This window comes from Orycteropus afer, unplaced genomic scaffold (genome assembly GCF_000298275.1).
Source record: "Orycteropus afer afer isolate SDZICR_OR568_19922 unplaced genomic scaffold, OryAfe1.0 scaffold00013, whole genome shotgun sequence".
NCBI classification, from domain to species: Eukaryota; Metazoa; Chordata; class Mammalia; order Tubulidentata; family Orycteropodidae; genus Orycteropus; species Orycteropus afer.
This window is the reverse complement of record NW_006921600.1, coordinates 22,842,396-22,861,364: the sequence shown is the minus strand read 5'-3', so window position 1 is coordinate 22,861,364 and position 18,969 is coordinate 22,842,396. Positions and strand designations below refer to the sequence as shown.

Below are 18,969 nucleotides of genomic sequence, written 5' to 3'. Positions count from 1 at the left end.
TTGCTTCTCCAGCCCAAACACCTGAAATTCTTTCATGACATCCCTGGAAGTAGTTTCCCAGCTCTGTCATTGTACCAGTTCAGCTTTGTTGGCCACAGTGACAATGACTATGGTATAGTGAGGCACCTCACAGCCTCTCGGATGCTAGAAGCATTCTATAGCTTGATCTGGGTGGTGGTTACAAAGATGTTGTTAGCTGCCCCTACATACATCAGAATGAAATGCTACCAGGTCCTTTGCCACCCCCATGATGGCTTGTGGAATGGACCATTGTGATTTGTAGGGTTCTCATTGGTTGGTTTTCAGAAGTAGTTTGCCAGACCTTTCTTCCTAGTCTGTCTTAGTCTGAAAGCTCTGCTGAAACCTGTTCAGCTTCATAGCAACATGCAAGCCTCTATGAAGATGAGAATTCTACCACTGAATCACCATGACCCCCTACAGGGGGAAACATATGTAAACTTTGACTTAAAATTTGTGTTTTACTGTAAGTTATACTTCAATAAAATAGTAAAAAGTTAAAAAAAAATATTCATCCCACCCACACTTATATCCTTTGAAGAACAAGGCCCAACCAAAACCCACTGCCATTGAGTCAATTCCAACTCATATTGTTGTTGTTGTTGTTATGTGCCATCAGGTCATCTCCAACTCACAGTGACCTTATCTACAACAGAACGAAATACTGCCCAATCCTGTGCCAGGCTCAGTATCCCTACTATACCTGAGCCCATCGCTGCAGCCACCATGTCAGTACATCTTGTTGAGGGCCTTTCCCACTTTTGTTGACCCTCCATTTTACCAAGCACGACATCCTTTTCCAGAGAATGGTCCCTCTGACAACATGACCAAAGTAGGTGACACAAGTCTGGCCAACTCATAGCAACCCTGTAAGACAGAGTAGAAGTGCCCCATAGAGTTTCCAAGGCTGTAAATCTTTACAGAAGCAGGTTGCCACATCTGTCTCCTGCTAGAACTCACTGCCTTTGAGTCGATTTCGACTCATAGCGACCCTTCCTTGGGTTTCTGAGGCAGTATCTCTATGGAAGTAGACTGCCCATTCTTCCTTCTGAGAAGCGGCTGATGGGTTTGAACTGCCAGCCTTCTGGTTAGCAGTCAAAAATGCCCTAGGCACTTTGCCACCAGAGCTCCTAGAACAGGCAGGTTAACGTAAATAAATAAAGTCCAAGGTACAGACAGGTGTGGTCTGAGGAGAGTGCTAACCTTGAGACTTTTTCCAACAAAAAAGAGTTTTCCCAGGGCACTTTTTTTCCCCCAGAGGATTACTTCAGGATACCCCTCTCCCTCATCTAGGAAAAAGGAGAGACAGAGTTCTGGAAAGAACAAAGACATCCTCCGCCTTCCCACACCTGTCCAGGCGCAGGTGGGATGAAGTCGGTGACGACCGGCTCTCAGGCTCTTTCAGGAGCTTGAGATGAACAAGATGAGAACTTTTTAGGGTTTTCAGTCTAAAGGTCAGCGCGCTTAATCTTTTCAATTAAGCCATGAATACTCTCCCCAAAGGAGGAAAAAAGTGCATGTACACAATTTTGCGTTCTATTCTGGGGGAAGGGCGCTACCAGACCCTCGAAGTCCGTCTGCGAAGTCTCTACGTTTAAGGGGAGGAACCTCGGGGTTTCCTGCACCGCCAAAGTACAGGCCAGGTTGGTGTCTAGGGAGCGCAGGTAGCTCTCCGGAGCCTTGGCGAAAGCGCTGGGAGATCCCCCTCTCTAGCTTGTATGCAGACAAGATACCGCGGAGTCTGTTTGCCCACAGTTCTAAAAGGGGCGCTCAGACCCCTCAGATCCAAGAGACTGTATAGGGTCGCTGGGGAGGAGTCCGGGAGGGAGTTAAGAGCGGCTCGGTGTTGGGCTCCACAGCCGGGTGAGGGCGAACGTCTGTGTTTGGGAAGAGGGGGAGCCTGTGCTGTGCCGACGCGGGGAAGGTGCGGGCGGGACGCTGGCCCCTCCGGCTCCCACAGACTCCCCCGCCGCTCTCCGGGCCGAGGGCGGGGCCCCTCGCCTGGGCGGCCCCTCCCTCCTCCCTCCCGGCCGCGGGCCTCTCCAGCCCCGCCGGCCCTCCTGCCGGCGGCGCGGCACTTGGGCAGCGGCGCTCTCTCGGGGCCAGCAGCCGCGAGCCCGGGAGCAGGGGCCATGGGCTGCGACGGCCGCGTGTCGGGAATGCTTCGCCGCAACCTGCAGCCCACGCTCACCTACTGGAGCGTCTTCTTCAGCTTCGGCCTGTGCATCGCCTTCCTGGGGCCCACGCTGCTGGACCTGCGCTGCCAGACGCACAGCTCGCTGTCCCAGATCTCCTGGGTCTTCTTTTCGCAGCAGCTCTGCCTTCTGTTGGGCAGCGCCCTCGGGGGCGTCTTCAAGAGGACGTGAGTGCCTGCCTCCGCGCCCCCACCCCGCAGCCCCCCGCGTCCCTTCCTGCCTCTCCTGCGCTCCCACCACCGCCGCCGCTCGGCACCGCGGCACAGACCCTTCCCTTCCCGCCGCCTCCTTCGTCCGAACGGGGACTGCCAGTCCCTCTGCCTACTGGTCCTGCGACCACCCCACCCGGCTCTGCCCCACTTTGCGCCGCCTTAGCGGAAGGGCTGCCTCCCTCCCCCATCCCAGCTCTCCCCATAAAACTCTCCTGAGACTGAAGGTGACTTCTGGATTATTTTACAGGAGAAGATTACCTAATAATCAAGGTAAGCACGGGTTTGCTTGTGCTTATTTACTAATTAGTGAGACCCATGTGAAACTGTTCATTACAGATTAGTAAGTAAGCACAAGTAAGCCCGTGCTTACCTCGTGTGTTGTGTAATCCGACACTTTATGTCACTCACCCCCCCCCCCCAGAGAGGTAAAATCAGTTTTCATCCCCTTCTTCCACCATCACCTCGGGGAGAGAGGGAGTGATGGAGTTTGCAGGGGTGGGGAGGGCCTCCCTTGCACAGTGGATCTGAGGTTTGGTAATGGCCCCTGCTGGCAGGGGCGGATTTGGAAGTAAAACGGAAGGTGAATGGGAGTGGTCAGCCCAGGAGCAGTGTTGGGTGCCAGAGCTGGCCTGCGGCTTGATACAGTGCTGGTTACTGGCACCACTCAGGTAATCAGCTCCAGGTCAACCCACACAGGCTGTCCCTTTCCCTGGTGACCATAGGGCTGGTGGATCCTGTGTGTTCCTGGCTTTGCCAGAATAGCCTACCAACGGGGACCCCTGCCCAGGAGGCAGAGCTCTTCCACCTCTGAGGCATGCTGTACCCAGCTGCTTGGGCCAGGTGAGAGAGGCACAGGTACCTCACCCAGAGTCTGGTAAGGTGACCCTCCATAGCAGGTGCCAGGGTGCCTCTCCTACTCCCTGCTGATGTTACTTCTTCCTGGCCTCTGCCCAGGTAGGGCTCTAGGCTCTAGGTACTCCCTGGCATGGCTGCCTTTACATACCATTCTAGAGCCTCATTCTGGGCTCACATTGGACAGGGCAGCCTTGGGGGAGGCATTTGCACAGGCCTTCTCTCTCCTCCTCCACAGGCTTTTTGGGAAAGCAGCAGGATTCACTTTCAGTGCAGATGGGAAAACAGAGACCCAGAGTGGAGGAATAGATGACTGCAAGCCAGAGGCTGCTGAATTAAATTTTCAGTCCCAGCTCCTGGCCAGGTGGTTTTCTGGATTGCATGGATTTAAGCAAGCAGAGGGTCTTTAGGAAGAAACCACCATTGGGCTATCCCAGAGAAACCTCTGGAGGGGCAATTCTGGTGAAACCACAGACCAGCACTGCCCCTGGCTGACATTCCCTCTTTTCTTCCTAGAGGTCTCAATCCAGTAGATTCAGACTCATAGCAACCCAATAGGTCAAGGTGGGACTGCCTTATAGAGTTTCCAAGGCTGAAGTTTATGGAAGCAGACTTACATCTTTCTCCCGAGAAGCAGTTGGTTCAAACTGCCAACTTTTAGATTACCAGCTGAACACTTATCCATCGTACCACCAGGCCTCCTTCAGAGTTCTCCATGAGAGTGGGTTTTACACCCCGCCGTGGTCCATAGTGATGGACAGGAACATAGATGTCCCTACCTTAAGTGCCCCAAAGTTACAAGACGGTACTAAGGGAGTGATGATCCCATTACCAAACTGTCTTATAAACAGAATTCTTCTCTTAAATAGCAAGTGTCCTTCCGTGTTTTTGTATGGGGGGATTCAGAAAATCTCAAAAAAGTCAAGATCCATTTTGCCTAGAGGCTTAATTAGAAATGAAAATAAAGTATCATTAAATATCAGGGTGCTTTCTCCCTCCCCCCCAAAGTATTTTGACTTACAAAGGCTCCCTACCTGGAACTTTTTAGGAAATATGTGTAGTGCCAAGAAAAAGGAAGGGAAATGAAGATAATTTGAAATGGCAGGTTGTCAAGCCGGGTTTTGTGGAGCCAGCAGAGGTATACACCCAACTGGGCCATTCTGCTAGGGCTCCTTACTCAACTGGGGGTGCTACATCGCAGTGAAGAGGGCCCTGCAGCAGGAAACTGACTCCCAAAAAAGAAAGATGACAGTAGTAACAATAGTAACTTTATTAAGCAATTACACTGCCTATAATTGTTCACTTACTCTGTGCTTGCCATTGTTCCCAGTACTTTACTTCTATAGACTCATTTAATCTTAAGACCCACCCTGCACAATACTACTATTATCTCCATTTTATGCATAAGGTAATTGAGGCACAGAGAGATTTAACAATTTGTGCAACTATTAAGAAGGAGCTCTGGTGGTATAGTGCTTAAAGCATTTAGCTTGTAACCAAAAGTATAGCAGTTCAAATCTACCACCCACTCTGCAGGAGATAGATGAGGCAGTCTGCTCCTGTAAAGATTTACAGCCTTGGAAACCCTATGGAGAAATTCTATTCTGTCCTCTAGAGTCACTATGAGTCAGAATCGACTCAATGGCAGTTTTTTTTTTTTTTTTTTTTTTTTTTAGCTTACATTTGTACCTAGGCATTTATCTCTAGAACCAGATACTTGGAAATGCCTCTTGCTTTATGAATAGTCAGCTTCAATTCTGCAGATCAGACACAGGCATGGGATGAGTATCCCTATGGTACTCATGGGATGAGTATTCCAGAGTTCCCACACTCCTGGAAAGGAAACTGTGGGCCTCTGGGCTTTCCTGCTGTGATCTGAGGCCCTGTAGGTCCTAGCAGGTTTAAATTCAGAAACTCCATCCCCCACTCTCAAAACAAAATGCCATAAAGAACGCTTTCCTTTGGTTAACAGCAAAACAGACTTCCAGTGGAAATGGAGGGATCACACAGAGGTAGCCTCTCATATAGACAGAGTCCACTGTTATTATGTGCCCTTGAGTCGGACCTGACTCATAGCGACCCCTCTTTAGGTTCCCAAGGCGGTATCATTACAGAAGTAGATTGCCCCATCTTCCTTCTGAGGAGTGGCTGGTGGGTTTGAACTGCCAGCCTTCTGGTTAGCAGTCAAGTGCCTTAGGCATTATGCTACCAGAGTCCACTAGCACCTGGTTAATGCTGAGCAGCTCATCCTAAGCCCCTAAAGCAAACAGAACCTCACCGGGCTCTAAAACCTGACAGAAAGCCTGGTTCCTTGGGGCCTCACCACTTCTCAGTTAAAATACTAATACCCCTTGAAGTGATTTTCAGCTTAAGTGATTACCTCCCCCCAGCATGAGCTAGTCTGGTACTTGTGAGTAGGGGATTGGTTTAACAAATCTGTGAGGGACAGCTGTTGTGGGGGAGTTGGGGAGAATGCAGGATGACACACAAGGGGAGAGTGGGGCAGTGCCTCTCTCTCTCTCTCTCTCTCTCTCTCTGTTTCCTGTTTGGCTCCTGCCTATTGCTTGGCCTAGACTGAGGGTCCAAGTTGAACAGAATTTCTGGTCCCTTCCAAAGGAACATGCCTTCAAGGGACTGTTGGGGGAGACATCGCAGCAAAAGACTTGGATGTTAGGACAGGTATAGTGGAGGATGGGTCCCTCTACTAAGGGTAGCACCAGCTTTTTTTCTCCTTATATCTGTCTGTCTGTCTCTCTTTCAGCCTCTGTATTTGGCTCTGGTGCTTCTAGCATAGACAGAGATTCTTTTTTTTTTTTTTTTTTTAATTATTGTGATCTGGGTGCAAAGCAGACTTGTTTTACCCTCAACAGTTTTACCCTTGACAGTTTGTGCACATTTGATTGCACAGCCCTGATTATAATCTCCAACTATAAAAAGCTCTCCTTCTGTCTCCTCCCTGGGAGTACCCCTTCCCTGTGCCCTTCTCCTCTAGGCATTCCTGTCCATCCAGCTTTCCCTCTATGTGAGTGCCCCTCTGATGTCTTATGGCTAGTTGGTCTAAGGAGTGCATCTCTCTAGGGTAGGTGGGTACATCTCCTTGATGTAGGTGTTCTGCTTGTAGGTCTTTCTACTGTTGGGCTGAGAACCAATCCACGGAAGTGAGTCCATTTCCAGGCCTGAAAGATAACCTGGGGGCATAGTCTCGGGGTTCTACCACTCTCTATTTGACCAGTAATTCTGGTCAATTTTGTGTTTTTGAATTTTTTTCCACATTTTACCTCCCACTCTATCCAGGATCCCCAATTTTGATCCCTTTCCGAGTGGTTGGTATTGGTAGCCAGGCACCATCTAGTTCTTCTGGTCTTAGGGTCCTATAGACTGAGGTCCCCATGGTCCATCATATCCTTGGAGTAATTGTTTCCAAATGACTTTGATTTGCTTCACTCTTCTTTGCTCCAGACAAGGGGAGACCAATAGTTACATCTGAGATGGCTGCTCAAAAGCTTTTAAGACCCCATTTGCTACTCACCAAAGTAGGTTGCAGAACAAGATTTTTACGTACCATGTTGTGCCAATTGAGCATAATGTCCTCTGAGACTATGGTCCTGATCCCAAAGGCCCAGTGACTCTCTCTCCCTCAAGGTGTTTGGTTGATAGATATCTTGAAGGAGGCCACTGCGTGAAGGACAAGAGGGAGAGGGCTAAGAACAATTTGGACTAGACCTTCCTTAGGAGACCTTTGCTGACTGTAAGCAGGAAAATCAAAAGAGAAAAAACAAAAGGCCACCTGATTGGCAAGGTATATAGGTATGTGCTTTGTCAGATTAGAAAGGGGAGGGGATATTTGAAGAAAAGGTTAATTTTTTTTTTTTTTTTCCTGGTGTATTGAGGACCTGTCCAACCACTCTGGGCAGTTGGCAGACCCCTTTATCTCAGAGGCATCAGGGTAGGTAAACGGCATTCAGAGCTTCCACACACTTCTCCCAGCCTCTCCTTGACTTTTCCTCTGCATTCACCTTCTTAATCTAAGGCATGCTGGTTTCTTTCTCCCTTTGCCCCATTCACTGCCTCCTTCTCAACCTTTCTTTTTTCTCAAATTCTTTCAGCCTGCCAGACCTGCCCAGCCCAAGCCCCAGCCCCAGCTGGGACTCCCTTCTCCCCATTGCATCAAACCCAGTCTCCTGCACAGTTTCCCAGGCCACACTCCTGGGAAGGGGGAGTTCTGCTTCCACAGGTTCCTCCTCAGCACTGACCTGCTGGCCCAGCTCACCCCTGTGTCCGTAGCACATGATACAAATGTACTTCTGTCCTCTGACCTGGGCTCTGGTTAGTCTCCCCATCTAGAAAGCCTCTACTGGATAGCAGGTAGTTTTTTTTTTTTTTATATAAGTATATCCCAAATATTACATAAGACATACTTGCACTAAAAATTTACTTGTTGTTTGTCCAGAGCTCCGGTTTAGCTGGTGAGTATCCTGTCCTTTATGTGGCAACCCTAAAAACAGAAGAAAGCTTCTGCTCTCCCTTCAGCAGCTTGTCCAGCCTTTAGCATGCAACAGGCCTGTACCAAAAGCCTCGTAAGTCCCTGGCACCAGACATGGTTCTTGCTTTGTAAATCCACGAAGTTACCATAAACCAAAAAAACTGAATCCATTGCCATTGATTTGATTCTGATTCATAGTGACTATAGGACAGAGTAGAAGTGCCCCACAGGATTTCAAAAGCTATAACCTTTACAGGAACAGATTATTACATCTTTCTCCCATGAGGGGCTGGTGGGTCTGAACTACCGACCTTTCTTTCAGTTAGCAGCCAAGCCCTTTGACCACTGTGCCACCAGGGCTCCTTGGAGTTACCACATGATCTAACAATTCCACTCAGAGAACTGAAAACATGTGCACACAAAAACTTGTACACAAACATCCATAACAGCATTTTTTCTAATAGCCAAAAAGTGAAAACAACCAAATGTTCATCAATAGGTGAATGGATAAACTTTTGTTTATGGGTATATTTATGGGGTATATCCATACAGTGGAATATTGTTCATCCATAAAATGGAATGAATTACTGCTATATGCTACAACATGGATGAACTTTGAAAATATGCTTAGTGAAAGACACCATAAAAGACTATATTATCTGATTCCATTTGTATAAAATGTCAAAAAAAACAAACAAACAAAAAAAAACCCAAATGTCAAGGACAGGCAAATCTATAGGTCCAGAAAGTAGATTTAAAAAAAAAAAAAACCACCAAAGTTACTGTCATTGAGTCGACTCAACTCATAGCGACCCCTCCTTGGGTTTCTAAGGTGGTATCTTTATGGAAATAGATTGCCCAGACTTCCTTCTGAGGAGTGGCTGGTGTATTTGAACTGCCAGCCTTCTGGTTAGCAGTCACATGTCTTAGGCACTATGCCACCAGAGCTCCTAGAAAGTAGATTAGTGGTTGCTTAGGGCTGGGGGTGGTGGGGAGAGAAATGGGGAGACTGCTAGTGAGTATAGGGTTTCTTTCTGGTGTGATGAACAGGCTTGAAGCTTACACTGTGATAATAGGTGCACAACTCTGTGAACATGCTTAAAAACCACTGAATTGTATACTTGGAATAGGTGAGTTTTATGGAATGTGAGTTAAATTTCAATTTAAAATTTTAAAACATCCCAAAAGTCATCCCACCCACAGATTTACTCATTCAACAAATATCTCCTGAGCCCAGCCCACTGTTTCAGGGGTGAATATGACAGATTAAGTTCTATTCTCATGGAGCTTACATTCTGGTGGACAATTTTCCACAGTGAAATGAAGGAAATAAAGCAAGGTAAGGCTAAAAAGTGGCAGAGTTGGGGAGCACTTCAGCTAGGTGGTCAGGGGAGACCTCTCTGAGGAGGTCATGTTTGAGGTGACACCTGAAGAAGACAGCCAGGCATGCAGAGAATTGGAAAAGAGTGTTCCAGTCAGAGATCCCTGGATGGCACAAATTGTCTGCTCTTGCCTACTAACTGAAAGGTTGGTGGTTCAGATCCGTCTTATGGTACCATGGCAGAAAGACCTGGCAATCTATTTCTGTAAGATTACAGCCAAGAAAACTCTATGGAGCAGCTGTAACACCTAGGGTCGTCATGAGTCAGAACTGACTAAACAGCAGCAAGTTTGGTTCCAAGCGGACAACTTCAGGCTTTGCTAGCATCTGAGGAGCACTCCATGGGTGTCACCACCCAGTCAAGCCTGGAGGGCATCACCATGTGCAAGGTGCAGTCCCAGCCTCCGAGCCTAACAAAGCAGAATCCTGTTTTAGGTTGGAACCTCCCCAAAGGCAGCTTGTCCATATCTCCCTCTGGATCCCCCCAGCCTCAACATAGGGCTCTGAATGAGCTGGGGTGTCAAGGTAGATACTGGGAGTGATCAAGTTAGAAGGAATCCTCCACTCCCTAGTCCCCTCCCTCAGTCTCACTGAACCCTTCCCCGTCATCCTAGCTTGAGATGGAGTCACCAGCCTGCCCTAGCTCCCAGGGGCACCCAGTCTCCTGGGTTCTTGTCTCAGGTGCCCACCCCAGCTCACTCAGGGGCTGTATGCACCTTTTTGGGTGGATAGAGGCAGGGGATGCTTCTACTCTCACTTTTGGTCTCTATCCCTCTCCCCTGGTCTTTCAAGAACAGAGATAATCCCTGCTGGACAGGGGAGGGAGGGAAAGAAGGATTTCTGAGCATCCCTGCTGGGCAGAGGACTCTCCTGAGGCAAAAATGTGAGAAGCATGTCAGTGCCAAAGCCGGACCCTGGGGTTCCCTCAGAGATGGAATGGGATGGGCCTCAGTGACATTCTTCCCCACCTCTGGGGACATGGAGACGGGGAGCAGGCTGGCTGACCTCTTGCTGCTCTAGCCCTTCTCTGTTTTGTAGCCTAGCAGCCCCTCTTCTTATTCCAGCACATGAAGGGCAAGAGCAGGGTCAAGTCAGGGTGATCACGTGTGCCCTCAAAGTAGGACAGAGCACTGGAGCTAAGAGAGGTCAGCAGTGTGCTCAAGGTCACACAGCATGCTGGCTGGGCAGGCAACTCCAGACAGAGCCAGAGAGGCTTGGGGAGGGCCCTAGAGAGAGGTTGGAGTTTGGTGCCTTAGCCCCCTCTTCTCCTCTCCCCTATTTGCACTTTTTATATGGAACTATTAATAAGTAACTTGGTCTTTTCTTGATAGGGTTTCCTAGATTGTTTAGGCTATTCCCCCTGGTCTCCCTGGACCTTAGGGAAGTGGCCTGAATTAACCTCTGAACCTCTAATTGGGTTGAATTAACTTCTAAACCTAGGGTCAGTGGAGGGAAGCTCAATGACTACAGAACTCGTTCCCTGCAGGCCTTTGTCTGGATTAGGAGTCAAGGACAGGATCCTGGCCTAGCTCTACCCCATTCTCCCCTTGTCTGGGCCTCAGTTTCCTGATCTGTAAATTGAGGGTAGGATCCTTAGATCCTTGTTGTCACTCTTTAGCTAGGACCAGGGGGATGGGGGAGCAGTACTGCCTCCTTCTAAGAGCACCTAGACTAGCCAGCCTCCTGGGGTTACTCAGAGGGTGTTGCAGCAAGAATAGAGGCAGGGCCTGGGGGAGAATCCAGGAGCTGGCACTGATCCCCACCCCCTCCTGCTGAGTGCAGTACTCTGGGCTCTGTAGTATTCCATAGGGGACTTCAGGGTCAACAGGGAGGGAATGAGTAATGATGCTTAGGGGCAGGAATTGGGGGGTGGGGAGATTTAAGTGCCTGGGGAAGATCCCAGGGAAAGAGCAAAGTAGCAAATGGAACCTGACCTTTAGTCACCACTGCAGCCACTCCTCGGAAGGAAGGTTGGGCAATCCTACTTTCGTAGTGATACTGCCTCGGAAACCCAAGGAGGGGTCGCTATGAGTCGGGTTTGACTCAACGGCACACAACAACAACAACAAGAAGCAGCAGCCTCGGGAAGGGACTTTACTATTACCATTTTATAAAAGAGAAAACTGGGGCCTAGAGGGGCTAAGACTAAGGTATTTGCCCCAAGCCATATAGCTGAAAAGTGGCAGAGGTGGGCCTAGAACCCAGTCTTCTGCTTACAAACCCCATTTATAACTGACAATACATTTATTTCATTCTGACCCTGCAGTATAACTGGGATTTCGTTTTACTTGGGAACAGCATACCTTTATAAAGTGTCAAAGAGTAAGAATGTATACTCTTTTAAAATAAAAGCAAAGACATTTATTGAAGGTTCAAAATAGTTTGAAATGGAACATGTCTAATCTTACAAAGTGAAATCAAATGCTTCAAATGGTGAAATAACAGAGGCATATTTATGAAGCAAAATCAAGCACTATAAGTACAACATTCTGATTGGAAGTTGCAAGATCAGGGAAGCCTTAGGTGGAATGACATGAACCTAGTGTGTGTGGGTATTGAGGGGAGGCTTTATTTACAGTGATTGGTTTAGAAACACAAATGTGGGCTATTAGAATCGGTTAGTTTAAATACAAGGCTAAGGCAGGGTTTTACAGGGTGGTCACAAGGTAATTATCATAAAACATTTCTTGAGGGCTGCTGAGAGAATTTCTGATAAGGGTCTTGTGTCAAGACCCTCCCTTAAGAACATTCTTTTCACGGTCTTTAGTTTAAACACAGAGAAAAAGGTTTCCTTTGTTGTGGACTTAAGTCTATGTAAGGGCTTGAGGGTTACAAGGGAAATAAGCAAAAGCTAAGATGGAGTACAGGGCTCAGACAAGTCAAATGCCTCAATTTTGGAACTCCACACAAAAGAAATTTGTTTGGGCTAATTTTTGGAATATCCAGACATCATCTTGCTGAAGCAATTGGGAGGGCAAGCAGCCTGGGATCCAAAAATAAGGGTTTCCTGTGGTAAAGCTGTCCCAGTTTTGGGGAGCAGGTCTCCATGCCCCTGATACCCAAGAACCCATTGTGGTCCATTGTGGGCTCAATGCTGCATAGCCTCAGCTAGCAGGGTTAAGCTCAAGTCACAGCCTGGGAGTTGGCAGGAGACGCAGGCAAGGGTTTCCCAGGTCTGGTTTCCCACCAGCCTCTTTTTTCTGTCCAAACTCCTTTATTCCTCTCTTTATCCCTTCTTCCTGCCTGTCCCTAAGCCTGGGAATGAAAAAGGCCCTTGTGGGTATCTTATGTCCATCTCAGGAATAATAATGTAAGAAGGGACCAGTGGGATAGAAGAGAGGCCCAGACCATGCAGCCTCACCCCCATACCACCATGGCCCCAGCTCTTCTCTAGCTACTCCTCTCACTCCTGGATTTTCTGCTGTCTTTCTGGCAAGCTGTCCCTGCTTTATTATGTCTCTCTCTGTGTCTCTCAGTGTGTGTGTGTGTGTGTGTGTGCACACGTATAGGTGTGTGTATCACTTCCATCAGATAATGTATTAAAATTCCTATCTCAGCCTCCTAATAGTCTCCAGCCTCTTCCCCCAGGCCACCCTGCATGGGGGCATAAGACAAGCCTCTCTCAAGCACTATTTTTATTTCACTAGTAACGTCCAGAGGGAGCCCTGGTGGTACAGTGGTTAAAGCTCTCAACTGCTAACCAAAAGGTGGTTTGAACCCACCAGCTTCTCTGTGGGAGAAGGACATACAAGTCTGCTTCCAGAAACATTTACAGCCTTGGAAACCCTATGTGGCGGTTCTACAACGTCCTATAGGGTCACCATGGGTCAGAATTGACTTGACAGCACCCAGCAACAACAGTGACATCCAGCAACCTTTTATCAGGCATGGAGGCTCCATAATGAACATAGGCCTTCAGAAGTCAGCAATGGAGCAAACAGTTATAATATAAGCATTTGGAACTCTGATAACACCAGCAAAAGTCATCTAGTTATTAGCTGCTCTCCATTGCCCCTAATCCTGCTATTCCAGGCTGTGCAGAATCTTACTTCCTGCTCCCTGGTGGCCACCCTTCTCTCCAGCCAGGCTGGGTATCTGGCCCACCATCAGCCCTTTTCTCTCTCCTCTTTCTCTTTTTTTCACACATGTACACACAAGCATGTGTACATACACACACAAACACACACACACACGTTCTCCCATTGCATAACATGGGAAAGTAGTGTAGCATAGGAAATACAAAATCAGCCTCTGACAGTTACTATCTTAGCCTTTCTCAACCTCAATTTACTCTTAAGTGGAGTTGGTATGATTACAAAGGCTACCTCAGGGCCAGCAAGGAGATGTGAGCAATGCAGACAGGATTGCAAGTGGCCAGGATTGCCATGTGCACTGAATGTTCTGAAACTGCAAATACTAGTTGTCATCTTCATTTTCTTTCCTGAATAAACCCATCTCAATTTACTGATCCCAGGCTCTGTCTCACTTACTTTGGTCATGTTGTCAGAAGGGACCAGTCCCTGAAGAAGGATATCATGCTTTGTAAAGTGGATGGTCAACGAAAAAGGGGAAAGCTTTCAACGAGATGGATTGACACAGTGGCTGCAGTGATGGGCTCATGTATAACAAACATTGTGAGGCTGGCAAAGGAACGAGGAGTGTTTTATTATGTTTTTCATGGGGTCGCTATGAGTCAGAGCTGACTTGACAGCACCTAACAACAATAACAACAGGCTCCATTTACTCCATTTTAAGGATTAACCACTTTAATCCAAGCTTTTCAGGGTAATGATAATTCATTCTTTTTTTTTTTTTTTTTACTTTAACTTTATTTTGGAAATAATTTCAAACATATGGAAAAGTTGTAAAACAGTTCAAAGAATTATTGTATATTCTTCATTCAAGTTCCCCAAGTGTAATATTTAACTGTATTTTCTTTTTTAAAATAACATTTTATTGAATTTTTGTTGAAAGTTCACATAGCATGTTAAGTTCTCATTTGATAATTTCCATACAAATTTCTCAGTGACATTAATTACATTTATCACAGTGTGTCAGCCTTCTCTTTAATTATGCTCAGTTTGTTTTGTTTCCAGTACTCTAGTTTCCCTTCTCCTTTATCTTCTCATCTTTGCTTATGAGTAATTGTTGAGCTTTTGGTCTCATTAAGTAGGGCACTGATTTTACAGGTAATATTCCTTTATGTTGTGTTGCACTCTGTTATTTTGCTAAAAGGCGATGTCAGGGGAATAGGCTCAGTTCTAGGTGTAAAGAGTATCTCAGGGTTAGACCCTGAGGGAGTCCTCTGTTTTCTACTGTCCCAGTTTGTCTGGACTTTTTTCTTTTTTTTAATTAAATAATTTGAGTTCTACTCAAGATTTTTCTCCCATACTATCTAGGACCAACTATTGTGATTTTGATCAGAACAGTTAGTGGTGGAGCCAAGCACCATCTAGTTCTTCTGGTCTCAAGGTACCTGAGATTGTGGTTCACATAGATTTGTTTTTTCTCTGAGCTTTTTGTTACCTTCTTACTGTTTTGCTCCTGGTGACTAAAGACCCCTAGTTCTATCTTAGATAGCCACTCAGAAACTTTTAAGACCCCAGATGCTACTCCGTTTGCTAAGATGCAGGTCATGATTTTTATGAACCCATTGACTGTTCTGTCCCATGAGACTATTGTCTTCAGCCTTCAAACCCAGAAGACCAATGTTGGAAGGTATTTGGTGATGTCTGAATATTATCTGTATTTGTGTTTTCAGTGAATTTATGTGCCTGCATCCACATATTTGTATTCACATGTACCTATAGAAACTTTGGAGGAGCCCTGGTGGTACAGTGGTTAAGCATTCAGCTGCTAACTGAAAAGTCAGCAGTTTGAACCCACTAGCCATTCCATGGGAGAAAGATGACACAGTCTGCTTCTGTAAAGGTTTACAGTCTTGAAAAATGTATGGGACAGTTCTATCCTGTCCTGTATGGTAGCCATAAGTTGTAATCAACTCAACAGCAGTGGGTTTGGGTATAGATAATTCTATCTGTTCTCACTTATGTACACATCTGTACCTACCCATGTACCAATTAGTCTATACCTATCCATATGTGCTCAAACACTCATTTTTACTTCAGTTGTTGCCATGGATTGAATTGTATCCCCCCAAAATATGTGTCAATTTGGCTGGGCCGTGATTCTCAATGGTTTGGCAGTTATGTAATAATGTAAGTTGGCAGTTATGTAATGATGTAAATAAATTAGCTGTTATGTGATGATGTAATCATACTCCATTTTGTGATCTGATATAATTGTTGTTGTTGTTGTTGTTGTTATGTGCCATCGAGTCGGACCCGACTCGTAGTGACCCCACCTTGGGTTGCCAAGGCAGTATCACTACGGAAGTAGATTGCCCCATCTTCCTTCCGCTGATATAATTACATGTTTTAAATCCTAAAACCTTTATGAGGCAGGATTAGGGTGAGATATATCTTGAGTCACACCCTTTACTGCCTTACTTAACACCCTTACCCAAGTCACCACCTTGCTTGAGTCACACCTTTTATTATGCAAGAGGTAAGAAGATAAAAAGAGAGAAAAGCAAACAGAGAAGAGTGAGTCTTACTATTATTAAGAAAGAAGAGCTAGGAGTGGAGCATGTCCTTTGAACCCGGGGTCCCTGTGCTGACAATCTCCTAGACTCAGGGGATGATTAATGCCAAGACACATGAAGATCTCCAAGGAACCCTAGGAAGCAGAAGCTGAAGAGACAAGGACCTGCCTCCAGAGGTGACAGAAAGAGAAAGGCTAATTCAGAGCCACTGCTCTGAATTTGGACTTTTAACCACCTAAACTGTGGGAGAATAAATTTCTGTTTGTTAAAACCATGCACTTGTGCTATTTCTGTTATAGCAGCACTAGTTAACTAAGGAGCTCTGGTAGCATAGTGCCTAAGGCACTTGACTGCTAACCAGAAGGCTGGTGGTTCAAACCCACCAGCCACTCCTCAGAAGGAAGATGGGGCAATCTACTTCCGTAGTGATACTGCCTCGGCAACCCAAGGAGGGGTCACTATGAGTCGGGTCCGACTCGACGGCACATAACAAGAACAGCAACAGTTAACTAAGATCATTGTGCTGTGCTCACTGCATGCACATTCGGTGCCATTTTTCCCACCTCCAGCCACTCCACAGGAGAAAGATGAGGCAGTCTTCTTCTGTAAGGATATACAGCCTTGGAGACCCTATAGAGAAGTTCTACTCTGTCCTAAATGGTTGCTATGGATTGGAATCAACTCGATGGCAGTGAGTTTGTTTGTCTTCTTATAATAGAGGGATCATACAATATTTATCCTTAAATGTTTGACTTATTTTACTTAGCATTATGCCCTCCAGGTCCATTCATATTATGATACGTTTCATGGGCTTATCATTGTTCTTTATGGTTGTGTTATATTTCATTGTATGGATGTAACAAATTGCTTATCCATTCATCCATTGATGGGCACTTTGGTTATTAACATTTATTTGCTAATGTGAATAAAGCAGTGGTGAACATAGGTGTGCATATGTCTATTCGTGTCATTATTTTTAGGTCTCTAGAGCATGTAACTGGGAGTGAGATTGCTGGATCATATGGTAGTTCTATTTCTACTTTTTTGAGAAAGTGCCATACTGTTTTCCATAGTGGTTGTACCACTTTACAGTCATATCAGCAATGGATAAGGGTTCTAATCTCCACACGTCCTTGCTAACATTTTTTGTTACCTTTTTTTTTTTTTTAATCAGTGCCAGTTTAGCTGGGGTAAGAAGGCATCTCATTGTAGTTTTCATTTGCATCTCCTTAGCAGCTCTGGTGGCATAGTGCCTAAGGCATTTGACTGCTAACGAGAAGCCTGGCAATTCAAACACACCAGCTACTCCTCACAAGGAAGGTTGGACAATCTACTTCTGTAGGGATACCATCTCAGAAACCCAAGGAGGGGTTGCTATGAGTCGGATCTGACTTGACGGAAGTGAGTTTTTGTTTTGTTTTTAATGGCTAATGATCATGAGCATCTTTTCATGTTTGTTGGCTGCTTGGATGTCCTTTTTGGTGAAGGTTCTGTTCATATCCTTTGCCCATTTTGTGATTGGATTATTTTTTTATTGTTGAGTTCTTGCGGTTTTCTTTGGATTTCAGAGATTAGATACTTATCAGAGAAGGCATTTCCAAATATTTTTTTCCCATTCTGTAGGTTGTCTATTTATTCTTTTAATAAAGTGTTTTGATGAGCATAGCTTTTAATTTTTATGCAGTTCCATTTATCTACTTTGTCTTCTTCTATTTATTTTTTTGTCGTAATGTTTACTATCCATTTTTACAAAAGACTATATAGGTCCCATAGTTTCCTCTCTGTGTTGTCTTCCAGGAATTTTATGGTTTTAGGCTTAACATTTAGGTCTTTGATCCATTTTGAGTTAGTTTTTGTGTATAGTGTGAGGTATGCATCCTGTTTCATTTTCTGCAGATGAATATCCCGTTTTGCAGCACCATTTACTAAAGAGACTGTTTCTGCCCCACTGAATGGACTTTGAGGTCTTGTCAAAAATCAGTTGTCCATAGATGGCTGGGTTTAATTCTGAGCTCTCAATTCTATTCTACTGGTCTATATTTCTGTCATTGAACCAATACCAGGCTGTTTTGATTCCAGCGGCTGCACAGTATATTTTGATATTGAGCAGTATGAGGCCTCTTGCTTTGTTCTTTTTCTTCAGTACTACTTTGACTATCAGAGTTTCTTTCCTTTCCATTTGAAGTTGGCCATTAGGTTATCCATTTCAGTAAAGAATGTTTTTGGAATTTGTATCAGGATTGCATCGTACCTACAGATGGCTTTAGTTAGAATTGACATTTTCACTGTATTAAGTCTTCCAATCCATGAGCACAGGATGTCTTTCCTTTTTTGTAGGTTTCTAAAAGTCTCTTGGAGAAATGTTTTATAATTTTCATTGTATAAGTCTTTTATGTCCCTGGGTAGGTAAATTCTTAGGTATTTTATTGATTTGGGGGCTATTGTAAATGTTATTGTTTTCCTGATTTCTTTTTCAGAATAGTCTTTGTGAGTGTAGAGTAACTAACCAAAATGAATTGGTCTGTTGATCTTGTACACTGCAGTGTTGCTAATTTCTTCTACTAGTCCCAGCAGATTTCTTGTGTAGAAGACCCTAAAGATTACACAAGAAAATTGCTGGAACTGATAGAAGAATATAGCAGCATTGCAGGGTACAAGATCAACACACAGATATCATTCAAGGAACTCTGGTGGTGCAGTAGTTAAAGCGTTTGGCTGCTAACCAAAAGGTCAGTGGTTAGAACTCACCAGGCAGATGCGGCAGTCTGCTTCCGTAAAGAGTTACAACTTTGGAAACCCTATGGGGCAGTTCTACTCTGTTTTGAGTCAGAGTCAACTCAATGGCAGTGTACTTGGTTTTATGTACAGGATCATGTCATTTGTAAATAGAGATAGTTTTACTTCTTCCTTTCTAATCTGAATAACTCTTATTTCTCTTTCTTGTCTTATTGCTCTGGCTAGGACTTCCAGTACAGTGTTGAAAAAGAGTAGAGATAACAGGCATCCTTGTCTCACTTCCATTCTCAAAGGGAAGGCTCTCAGCCTTACTCCATTGAGTATAATGTTGGCTGTGGGTTTATATATGCCCTTAATTATATTGACAAATTTCCCTTCTATTCCCATATTTTCCAAGAGTTTTATCGGGAAAAGATGTTGAATTTTCTTGAATGTCTTTTCTGCATCAATTGATATGATCATACGTGTGTGTGTGTGTTGTTGTTGTT

General features: G+C 45.4%; 1 protein-coding gene across 1 annotated transcript in view; it reads left to right on the top strand.

The window, feature by feature from the left end:
* The first annotated feature begins 2,150 nt into the window (after positions 1-2,150).
* MFSD4A (major facilitator superfamily domain containing 4A) overlaps positions 2,151-18,969 on the top strand; it is a 64,378-nt gene continuing 47,559 nt past the window's right edge. Inside the window, exon 1 of the mRNA XM_042782487.1 lies at positions 2,151-2,380. Coding sequence (XP_042638421.1) covers positions 2,151-2,380 — 230 coding nt within the window. The remainder of the gene's footprint in view (positions 2,381-18,969) is intronic.